General features: G+C 39.2%; 1 protein-coding gene across 1 annotated transcript; it reads right to left on the bottom strand.

Moving 5' to 3' along the window:
• Window positions 1-3,905: 3,905 nt before the first annotated feature.
• On the bottom strand, window positions 3,906-12,140 carry AKAP17A (A kinase (PRKA) anchor protein 17A). Its single transcript, XM_009587441.1, has 4 exons — window positions 10,948-12,140; window positions 8,647-8,795; window positions 7,296-7,536; window positions 3,906-5,842 (listed from the first exon to the last, which is right to left on the bottom strand). The coding sequence occupies exons 1-4, from the start codon at window positions 11,707-11,709 to the stop codon at window positions 4,934-4,936; spliced, it is 2,061 nt and encodes a 686-aa protein (XP_009585736.1). The 5' UTR covers window positions 11,710-12,140; the 3' UTR covers window positions 3,906-4,933.
• Between the last annotated feature and the right edge of the window lie 135 nt (window positions 12,141-12,275).

Genomic DNA, 12,275 nt, shown 5'->3' on the forward strand with positions numbered 1-12,275 from the left:
GGAGACATCGTGTTCTGTGGTGACAGATGTGAAATCTCTCCTGGAGCTGAGTGCAAGCAGAGAGGTGCATCCTCACAACTGAGAAAACTCTCTTCCTGTCTCATTATGTGACTTAAGACTCAAGAACGGAGGCAGAACATCGGAAGAAACCCTGGGCATTTCTTGGGACTCGGTAAGCGGAATAGGGCTCAGATGTCTCTTTCGCTGCTGCCAAGGCTTTCCAGCAGGCATGAACACAGTGCTGTACTGTGGACTGCTTGATCCATCACTTAATGGGACTTACACCCTATATTTATACCACACCAGTCCTGCTCACTGAGCAAATTTTTCCACTACTGAAAGAAAAAAAGCATACCAGTAAAGAGTGAACCTGAGCTTTCTCCAGCAGGAAAGGCTGATCTTAAAGTAAGCTTAAAATTGACAGGTATGGCTGCCTGACACAGACCAAGAAGTTGGGAACTATTTGAGTTCTTGGCTTTGCAATAGCATGAGAAGAGCTCCAGAGTTTGAAAGCAGGACAAAAAAATGAAGCCAAATGCATAAGCTTAACACTTCTGGAGGAATGACTTGTACTGAAGTCTTCCATCATCTTCAAGGCTTTCTTTCCCCATCTCCACCCTATACCCCTGGGGCTGCCATGTGTTCAGTCAAGATGAAACCTGACATCCAGGCTCCAACTTTTCAAATGGTAGTCTAATGGAGAAGAAACAAAGACTTACAGTCTTGCTCACCCAGATCCTTGATGTTCTGACAAAAACGGTGAATAAATCTATACTCCTGCTTACAACCCAGCCACCAAAACAAAACCAAACGCTGAATTTTGACAGACAAATGGACTAAGATATGTAACTTGGATGCAATGGGACGTAAGTAATATGCAACTCATGACAAGCCTAGGCAAAGAGAGTCAGGTTATTACTGATAGATAATCCTCACTGACCAGTTTCAGAAGTAACTAGGCAGATATCTTCACAGACATTCTCATTGGATTGGATTTCTAGCAGCTAAGGGTCTGAAAGTAGAGGTAGCATAGTAGCTAAGTCAGACTCTATCCAATACTCAACCATACCAACATAAATTCAATGTTTCAGAAGTATTTATTAGTTTCGTATATCTTTGATAAGTATTAGTTGCCAAATCCTATACTCTTCAGTTTCCTTAACATTTATATCAGAGCCTGTGACTGCGGTGTGATTTAAGCACTGTAAATTTATTAACTAAACAAGAACAGTAGTGTGGAATTATTGGAACTCCTTCATTAATTAGACCAAAGTTAGTTGATCAAAGCTTGAAGTCCATTTCAAAAGGACATTGCGTTAAAGCAGCTAAAACAGCAAAGGGTAGACATTAAATACTTATCTTTTCATATGAACTCAAGGTCACTCAACAGACATACACTGAAATGGAAGAAAAAAGACCAACTAATTTTATCTGCTTTTAGATAGCTCCTGAAAGTCAGTCTTGCAAATCCAAGCAATCAGGTAAGATTTAACCAATCAACATCACAACGTTCTTCCAGAGTAGGGAAAAATATCAGTAACTTTGGTGCTTCAGCTTCTAGAAGCCATTATAAAGCCTGCTAGTATCCTAGGTTCTTTCACTTGAAATACTAAGACCCCCTAGAAGATACTTGGTAGAAATGTACTGACTTACAATCAATACAGAACAAAGAGCAACTGCTTACTATCAAAAATTATATTCTTTAAGTTATTGCATCAGTGAGGTTTTTGCAGTAGTACAAGCACATATCTCAGCCATAATAAAAACCTGAATAAATGATACTGGGCATGGCATAATTTATATTTGTGACCTTATTAAAAGATTACAGTTTCAACTCTTTTCAAGTTTCCTTGCAGTTCAAAGCCCATCATCAATGAAGACCACAAGCAAACTGATGCCCAGACAATCTTGGAGCAATGGCTACCTTGGAAAGACAAAAGCTCCCGTTTTTATTGTTGAGCGTGATGTTATATGGCACAGGATATCCCTTTGGTCAATTGGGCTCAGCTCTCCCAGCTGTGTCCCCTCCCAACCTCAGCCTACTCGTTCAGGGGGGTGTGCACAAAATGGGAAACAGAGAAGGCCTTGACACTGTGCAATAGGTAAAGCATTGGTGTGTTATCAACACTGTTTGTCACAAATCCAAAACACGGCACCGTACCAGCAGCTATGAAGAAAGTTAACTCCATCACAGCCAAACCCAGTACAAAGACACATGACGCAATATCCATTTCAGAGGATTCAGCACTGAAAAGATTTTGAAGAACTTTGATGCAAAACACATACCTGAAGCAACAATACTGCTAAGTGTTAGACTAGATAAAACTCTGCACTGAGCAGTTACTGGGCAACTTTAGGTACTAGGCGTTTTAAGAGGTTTTGATTGGGTTCAGCTGGCCGACTGAAAGAGGACTTCTTCCACGTTCCCTCTGCATTTTGGAAAGTAAGCATTTGCAAGTAGCTTCAAAGCACTTTCAGGCTTTTCTTCCTGAAGCTGCTGTGAAAAGAAGAAATAATACAAGCACGATAAACAACTGAGTTACTTTTCGTTACTGCACTTTTAGGACATTGTATGAAGCCAGTGCTGGATATGGTGTGTTAAGCTGAATGATCATCAAAGCCTGACAGCTGAACATCCTCCCCATAATCATCTTCTCTGGCCTCAGAAATTGCCCTAAACATCAGAGGAGCTTATGGAATTTAATCATTTTGGGGTGGGATATGAAACCTGCTCTTGGCATCTTCTCTGGAGCAAAAAACCCTGTCAAGCACAGTCCTTTTTCTATCAACCAACAGTATCTGTTGGATTCTTCTACTATGACTCCAACACTTTTTCATGACTGCCGCTGCTTTAACTGCTTCCACAGCTGGCAATGACACTGCATTCATAGCTTGATGACTTCCTGAAAGCAGCATTATAAACTAGCATCTCCCCGATTACTTACATAATACATCATCAAGACCCCCACACAACATATCAATCCCAGTGGAAATCCACAGCAGAAATATACTGCAGAAATACTAGTAAGAATCTAATCCTGAGCTCAAAGACATTAGTACTGACCATTAGCCATTAGGCAAAATACTGCAGTATATAGAAATATACTAGTAAGAATCTAATCCTGAGCTCAAAGACATTAGTACTGACCATTAGCCATTAGGCAAACTTCTCACATAACTGCAGACAGAATAGACTTTTTTTAAAAAAGTGGTGTTACCATGGACAGCGTATTTAAGAACAGGCTAAGCAGAATTGCATGCATTTACAAACAGGCACTCCACGAGCCTTATCAAATACCTGCAACCAACATTAGATTGGATTTTAGCTAAATCATTACTAAAGATGAACATATCTTCAGGTAGATAGGCTTTTAACACTTACAAAAATAGTAGAAAAATGAACTCTCCACAGAAAGCAACTCCTCAGAATTCAAGAGATTGGTGGTTGTGAGATGATTAGGTAAATCAGTCTAGCTCTCAGCCCCCAAGACAGTGGTGAAACTCACAAGAGAAGTCACAAAACTTGAGAAGTAACGTAATTAATTGGAGATCTTTAAAAACATGAATTGTCAGGAAGATAAAAGAATGTCTACCTTTTCTTTCCACAGCTAGTAACTACAAAGATTTCAGCAGCATGGTCTGGTAAGAAACAAACCCCGCATGGATACACTGAAAGCAACGCAGACAAACTCAGCCAGCCAGGGATCCAGCTGAGCTGCAGCACCAATGTGCTCCTCAGGCACTCCAGGAAAGGGATGCACTTTGATTTGATGCATTTGAGGAAAAAGGCATCTGAAGGCTGTAGATAAAGAGCACACGTCCTGCTGTACAGGACCATCAAGAAGACTCAAATGCGTTGAATGATTTTTTCAACAAATGGGTTCTCATACAACATTTCTGCAGATTTTAATATACTGACATATGAAAACAGCAACTTCAGTTCACTGGAAACAGTTTTCTTTTTAATTTTACCATAAAAAGGCAAAATAAACTCTTTCACTGTAATGTTATAGCTTTTAATATTCCTGAGCTGCATTTTAGAAGCAAAAGTATTCTTAAATGGATTTAACAAGAGACACTGCAGCCTTACTTTCCAACACCACAAGTAAAAATAATTTAGCAAGAAGGCCCCTTTTTCAAAAGACAATGGCTAGCTCTTTATGTACCTGAAAAAATGCTTCAAGTGGCTCTATGCCACCCAAAGTAATTACAAAGCCAAATGTGTCAACAAAATAACAGAACAACTTTTCAACCATTTTACCACTGCTTCTTACTTCCTACATCAGTGTGCCTCTCCTACATGGAAAGTATTATTATACAAATGACATTACATGCCAGAATAATTTGGGCCACAAAGCTTGGCACCATACAGACATATGAAGGAATCATAGCAGTTTAAAAGATATCCTGCATATCTTTATAGTCAGTTTTAAGAGCTATATGAAAGTCCTGCTATCCATCTCAATCAGCAAAAACTCTACTTTGTTAAATGTGATTTCACTGAATGCTCCAGAAAGCATTTAAAATCAAATCTGTATGTAATAGCTTGTCACATCTGGAGTTCCTATAACTGGCATCCATGTACTTCTCAAGCCAAATTAGGTGATACAGAGATAAAAACTAAACTGATTAAAATTAAGGTTTAGAAAACTGAAAATGAGGAAACCAGGTTGGCTTTTAGCACTGTAGGAACTCGAGCACAAGCATGGGTGGTTATACCTACATTGTGGTAGAAACCTAGAAAGAGACAACAAAGCACGAAGGAACGTCAAAGAAATCGGGCATCTATTTTCTTGATTTCAGGGACTAGATGCAAGTTAAGCATTGGTTGAAACAAACGTGTTTTCTATAGCAGTCACACCGATGAGGTCTCGTTTACAACTTTCTGGCCCTTTTGTCCAACCACAGCCTTTCCAAGAAGCCGAGGCCTCCACTACCCACTCCAAGTACTCCTTTGCTTACTCAGTGATCTCCTCCGGTGCCTTCGTCTCCTGCTCACGCTTCTGCGACTATAACTTCTTTCTCTTCTGTCTCGTTTACGTTCGCTACTGCGAGTTCTTCTGTAACGTGAACGTCTGGGGCTTACACTTCTTCGACGAGGACTATGGCTTCGTCGAGGACTGTAACTTCTGCTAGAGTGTCTATAATACCTCCTTTCTTTCCTGCGCTTTTCATCCTGATAACTCGCATCTCTTCTGTGTCTGCTCCTCTCTCGTTGATCCTTACTCTCATCAGTGTTTATGCTGCTACATGATCGGCTCTTTCTTCTCCTTGGCTCTGTGCTACGTTTGCCCTGCTCACAGTGTGAGTCCTTCCTGCAGGTATTCTGCTGCTGGTTATTGGCGGGAACACATGAAAGTACCCCTGAACTTCTTTTCTCAGAACACCTCTCAGAGTTTGTGGTATGAAGTTTCTGACCTTCTTTGACATGAACTTTGTCATGAATGTTGCCATTCAAGTACTTGCATTGAGTGTTTACACTCTCAGGGGATGCTACTTCTCTTTGAGAGCCGGGAGCCAGTTTTCCTGTGACAGCCTGTCCTGAGGTAGAAGTGATGCAACTGGATGACACAGTGTGTGGAACACCACTAGGGGTTTTGGGCATGTCAGACTGAGATGCTTCGGTTTCTTCTTTGTTTTGATTAACTGCATCCATTTTCTTGCTCAGAAGATTGTTCAGTAGTTTCTCCCTCAGTTCCTTTTCTTTTCTCTGTAACCCCAGTGCTCTCTCTTTTTCCTCTTCCACACGTTTGAGCTCAGCCTCCTGGAGCCTTCGTCGCTCCTCTAGCTGCTGAAGACGAATCTTTTCTTCATTATGTTCTTGCTCCAAAAGCTTTACTGTCTGAAAGATAGTCAAAGGGAAGGTAAGAGCAAACAAAAAAAATATTTATAGACCTGCTCATGCTTCCAAGTTATACCATAACACAAAAGCAGCAATATGGCAAGAAAATAAAACCTAACAAACAGAACTTAACCATCCCAAAATAAAACAGTTGTTTCCCTTTTGAAGGGAGAAAAACCAAAACCAACCAAAGAAAAAACCCACTAACACACAACTGTTGTAAGGTGAAACATTAGTATTAGTCCATAAACTCTTTTGAGTGTTAATTTCTCCTAACTGTTTCACAAGGCAAAAAACAAAGCTTGGTCTTTATGGATCCTTAATATGATGAGAGTAACACACAAGCTAGAACAACATGTGAAATTTGAAGTATTAAAATACATTTATCAGGGTCAACACTTGAAGGTTTCAGTCAAACTTAAAACATTAATTTCTCTTAGATGATTGCAATCTGTGGTTCATACATGACTTTACAATGAGTCCATAAAAACCAGCAAATAATTAAACACACACATATTATGTAGAGACTGATTCTCATTTTGTCAACCACTTTAGAAACTCGTGATACTGAAAAAGAAGGTTCAAACTTTTTTTTTATTCTGACTCAGACAAATGGCTTAGTGTAAACCTCAAAATTCTGGGAGTGAAAGAAACACACTGCTCTATTTTATCAGACAACCTTTCTATTTCACAGCTGCAAAGTTACAAAGCCTGTAAGAAATATTTCTCCCTTCTCCTAGCATATAACTGACCACACAGCACTGTACAAGTTCAAAAACACTCCTGAGGTACACTGGCATCAAGGAAGAAAAAAACCTGTGCTTTGCCACACAGTTTTTCATTTCTACAGAAAATACTTAACATACATTACATTACACCCTAACATGACTTCATCCAAGTCTTAAGCAAATGACATCCTGTTTCAGTGAAAAATAACACTGTTAGAGAGACAGGATCTAACATTCAAAACCTTAGCTGACGGTACTTTTCCTAGAGAAAAATCATTCTGCACATTTTCAAACATCAAATAATGAAAGCTCATTCTATGAAACTGCAAAGAATAGTTATCGGAACTGCTGAAAGCCAGATGGGAAACAGCATGAAAACTGGAATTGGAAATAAGGAGTCTTGTATCTTATCCTCTGTGTTTAGTTCACTTTATCATGCTTACACATTCTTTTACTGGACTTAAGAGCAAGTCTGCCAATTAGTTTACTGGTAAAAAATGCTATTCAGGACTACAGGTTCAAATTCACTCTTCCATTTACTTATATGTGCATATTTTACCAAGGAAGAAATACTGTTTCATTGCACTTTTTTGAATTTTTGGTCTAAGGAATAGCAGCTGGAGAGGTACTAAATCTGTTGTTTAATGAACAGCACTCCCCACTCCCTCTCAAGGCTTTGTTCTGCTGGGTTCTTCATTAGTTTCTGAAATAAATATTGAAGTTACCTTTGCCCTGCTTAGCAGTTCTGCAATTAGTCTAATGGACTGAAGATTTCTCTGAGCTAACAGGAGTTTCCTTTCTTCTAACTTTATCTTCTCTTGCAGTTTTTTCTGTTCTTCAGCTTGAAGCTTTTCAAGTTGCTTTTTGTTTCGTCGAACTTCACGATCCTTCTGTTTCTGTTCTCTCTTGCGCAACTTTTCTTCTCTTTTTCTCTCTCTCTCATATTCTTCAAGCTCTCTTTGCTTCCTAAAAAGAGATTAATATTTTTACTTTATCTAGGGCAGGTACAATTTTAGACTCTTACTCTACGTAAAAATGTATTTTGTACTTTGAGTAAATTTGTTTCTAAGTAAGTCTTGTTAATTACTGAAAAACAGAAGTAGTGAACATTTTAACCATTAGTTGTGACAGCAAACAATCATCAGCCTGTCAATATTTAAAAACAAGTTGGAATCCAAACATAAAACATGGCTACCACAAAAATCTTTTTTTTTTAAACCAATTTGACCAGAGACAGTAACAATACATCAGGCAACTGGGCAGTGAATCATCATAGTAAGAAGAAAATTACCAAGCCAATTAATGTGTGCAGGGGTTAGTCGTTTTTATTTCAGTCATTAGGACAAAATGGTAGCTTATGTAAAAGGCTGAGGGTTTCTGAGATCAAGTGTCTAATGGCATGATTTTTAGGAAATTGAGTATTTTGCAGATTTAATATTTTGAACTGAACAAAAGCATTAGCGATAACCTAAATAACTTTACAGTTTCAGAAACATTAAGCAATAGAATTTATACACATCAAGGCAAATGGACACCATACAACCTCTGAAACAATTTGTTCCATTTGTGTTTATATTCTGAATACCTGTCTTATGACATTTGCACCCCTATACATTTTCTTAAAATGTCACTTAAATATACATTTCTTAAATGGCTTGTAACCCATCCGTTTCCTGGAAAAATACTGATGTTAAGAACAAATGAGCTTTATAATATCAAAGTTACTTAGTAGTAGAACTAGTGCATTATTTTCTATTCTCCATTTGCATTTTTCCATCAGAATGACTACACATCATGTAAGTTCCCAGTTCTTGGAATTACAGTTCAAGGAAAAAAAAAAAAAAAAAAAGGTGTAAAACACTCTTCTCCAAATCTCATAATCCCTGAACCCTATTTCCTCAAAAGGACAATATTCTCACTTAGTTTTAAGTGTTTCATTTTAGCTACAGGAGTAGAACTTTGAAAGGAAACCTGTGTTTGGTTATTTTCTATTTATTGATGCTGATATGAAGGAGCAACTACAGTTTTGTTATGCCTGATTGTTAAAAATGTAACTGAGCAATAAGCGATAAATACCTTTCTTCCTCTTTTTGTTTTTCCTCGGCTTCTTTCTCTTTACGTTTTTGTTCTTCTCTCTGTTTTTCAAGCTCTTGAAGCTTTTGCCTTTCAAGCTGACGCTTCTTAATTGATGCATCACTGAGATGTTTTGTTGAGTCAAAAGAAACCTTTACAGGATACAATTGAAAACAGTTTTAAGTAGACAAAAAAAACCCCAAACACCCAACAACCTATACAATCCCCAACAATTTTAACCTAGGACAAAGGTATCCAAACCGCAGTGTAAGTACAATCAGAAATACAAAACTTTTTTCAAAACAAAGGGAACTTCTCTATGTGCCCAAAGCAAGCACCAGAGTACTATAACCAGATAACTGGGAGCTAAATGCCTGCACCCTAGCACAATGAGGTACCAGTTTACACTTTTGTGTGTGTCTGACATCCAGAAGTAAACTCTAGTGTGGTTTAGGCCCTGGCTGTCCAATGTTTTCAACCTGTCAGAACAGGAACATACAGAACTCTTTCAGCTCATGTATGCTATTAGGCAACGTACAGCACTAGGTAGAAATGGGCCTAAATAAAGGCCTCCCTTTCTGTCTAAAACTGTGATCCTTAAGTTCAGCAGAAGAATCAGTTCTACAATATTCAGCACCGGGTTTAAGCAAGTGCCTCCCTACCAATTCTAACACCAAGATTCTCAAATTGAGGTACACTGGGCTGAAGCTCCAAGTTTGAGACTGGGAACACAAGAGAAAAGGAAGTTACGCACATCTGAGCAATGAGACCTGGGAAAACGCTCAGCTTCCAGGACATATGAGCACACCTTGGCCGTGTCCAGCTGCGTGCTGGAACAGGACACCAGCAGACATCACACCCCTAGTGTCCTAATCTCCCATTCTAGATACCACCCGTGTACAGGCAGTCAGGGGTCTGTAATACATTCCCGCAGGCCCATCGTTACAAACCATGGGGCAGAGAACACGGAGCACATATTCTGCAGTTTAATTCACGCAGGCTCTATGTAAAATGATGTTTCACTAACAGGCTAAAAGGACAGACAGGTAGAAAAAGACAAGGTGTTCTGACCTTGTATGAAACAGATCTGTGCTGACAGCACAGTCGCAAACACAGCCCTCTCTCTTTCCTATCAATCCCCAGGGCAGCTGCCAGGAAGGCATGCTTCCTCTTGCATGGCCAAACTAAATTTGGGAACCCTGATCCCCTGCATGTAAGCGACAGTTTGAATTTCACATCCCCTTGAGAACCTTGAGGGTCAAACAGTTTCTATGCTCCAACTGACAAACTTTGATAACAAGATAAAAGATTACAGTATTTTATTTATACTGACTAAACTACAACTTGAATAAATATTTGCCTGTTCCCACATTACACAAAGGAATACTCAAGCTTTCTCCTGAAATACACTTTCTGATTTGATGAATGACTACCGAGCATACTGAAATATATCTGCAAACATTTCACCCAACCCGTATGTAAATGCACAGACCACCTCCAAACATATCAGAACAAGTTTTCTTCAGGCCATGCTTTCACAGATACTACATCTGTCTTGCTCTCTCCTGTCATAGTTGTATTTTCTAAGACAATGAGGTTACAGAAAAAAAGATCTGGAAAACTCAGTATGTAAATATTATTAATTAAGCATACTGCATTCACAGGAAACTGCTACAGATTAACTTTGTTATTTAAATTTTTGTGGGGCCTTTCTGTATGTGAAGTACACTAATGATTAACTGTGTATTCGCCAGGCCGTACAGGCCACATGCTATTAAACTTCATAGTTCTGACACCTGTCTGGTAGACCTTATTATCAATGCAGGGACCAAATACAGAGGCTGTGGAATTCTCCCCCAAAATTTCTATTTCTAGTGAACACAAGAGAGAACAATGCACTTCAAAGTCAGCCTTTTGGTGAAATATGTCTGAACTTGTTCAGAATTAGAATTTTAAGTGATATGACAAGATTTATAAATACATACTACTTTCTAAAAACTACTTAGCAGGTCATGTTCTTATACCTGGTCCTTCCATCAAGCGGTTCTCATTTCTAGAACTGTCTTGTTAAAAAAAAAGCAAAACCCCATCCACTTTGTTCACATAGTCTAACACCACATTTTTCTTCCATCATTTTCCTTTAAAAATTCTATTATGGCTGTTCCATAAAACTACATTAGTGCTATTAATGTCACCTGTTGTCATCACATAATATAGATGTAGGTTTTAATCACTACAGAAATAACATTTAGTTATACTTGGTCTTTCACACGGGTTCCCATAAAAAAGCCTGCAGTTTCTCACCTTTATATTGCAAGCCACTGCTTTGCCATCATCACCTTTATACATCAGCTTCATTCCTCGCAGGGCGTTCATGGCCTTAATGAAACCTGCGTACTCTCGATATTGAACATAAGCTTCAAAATTTAAGTGGCCTCCAAAACTGAAAGTGTGAAAATTTCTGCCAGTCATTTCTTCTCTGTAAGGGTCCAGCATGGGTATGTCCACATTACGTATTTCTCCAAATTTCTTGAAAACTTTTATAAGGACTTCTTCACTCGGCTTTTCCGAGCCAGAGTCCTTTGCTGCAAACCACTTACAAGGTAAGCCCTCTAAGTGAATAGTATCTGGCCTTTCCCCCGGCAAAGTTTCATTCATATCTTTCGCATCACGGAAAAACGAGTCCCAGTCATGTCTGGTAGGAAAGTCAATCTTATATTCTGCAGCACGGACTTTTAAAATGTCAGAGAAGCCACTCAGCTTTATTGTTTTGCCGTCAAGGCATGCCAGAAAAGATTTAACCAAACTTTTGTTTTCAACCTCTCCTTCAAACCGGATGAAATCCATTGTGCTTTTAGAAATCCGCAGAGTGGAAAACTGATGAGTTTGCACCATCCCTTTCAATCTTTCCATCACTTCCCAGTTCGAAATGGATTTTCCCGGTTGTTTCAGCTGAGGAAGTGCCACACTGATGGTCATTTTTGTAATGGGTTTAAGGTATAACCCACAGGGAGCACAGAGCTCTACAGCTTCTGATGTATCATGAACTATTGTTGCAGCAGCCATAACACAGAAAAAGCATAGGATAAAAAAATAAAGACGCAAGTTTAAGTTGCAGGCCAACAGTAGTCAAATAAAATAGCCCTTATCCGTAAATAATTGAATTCTTTGGCCATTTAACCATTCCCAAGTTAAAATTATGTCTCTTAATACATGAGTCAATTAGAGAGTTAAAACCGAGTAGTACAAACATCTTAAATTACTTTATAACCACTAGAGCCTATAAGTAATTAAACCTCAGTAAGGCCTCAGAAAAAAACCCAAGAAGCTGATGACAATCTTAGGAATACGTGAAGTTGGTATGCGATGGCTCAGAAAGCAGCTACCCTTTCTCAGGAAGGAAGGGACTGGCAGAGCGATGTCACACAGCTTTGAAGTCTACTTAACAACCCCAGCAGCCTAGCGCCGAGGCGGATCCCACGTTCTCCAGCAGAAAGATTTGGAAGGTGTCTGCAACGACAGAACAACGTCCCTTTTATTTAACAAGCCTGAAGCCCCACCGCCCTCCCTCCGAGCAGCGCTCAGCACTACAAGGCGCGCAGCGCCGTGAGCCACACCGGAGCCAGCGACCA

The sequence above is a fragment of the Fulmarus glacialis genome, unplaced genomic scaffold (genome assembly GCF_000690835.1).
Source record: "Fulmarus glacialis isolate BGI_N327 unplaced genomic scaffold, ASM69083v1 scaffold9981, whole genome shotgun sequence".
Taxonomy (NCBI): Eukaryota; Metazoa; Chordata; class Aves; order Procellariiformes; family Procellariidae; genus Fulmarus; species Fulmarus glacialis.

What these genes read in the sequence shown, in the direction of transcription:
- AKAP17A (XM_009587441.1), bottom strand. Translation starts at nt 11,709, where the DNA reads ATGGCTGCTGCAACAATAGTTCATGATACATCAGAAGCTGTAGAGCTC. An exon ending in AAACAAAAAGAGGAAGAAAG is followed by an intron (nt 7,537 to 8,646) that starts GTATTTATCGCT and finishes ATCTCTTTTTAG; the next exon opens with GAAGCAAAGAGAGCTTGAAG. An exon ending in AACTGCTAAGCAGGGCAAAG is followed by an intron (nt 5,843 to 7,295) that starts GTAACTTCAATA and finishes ACTATCTTTCAG; the next exon opens with ACAGTAAAGCTTTTGGAGCA.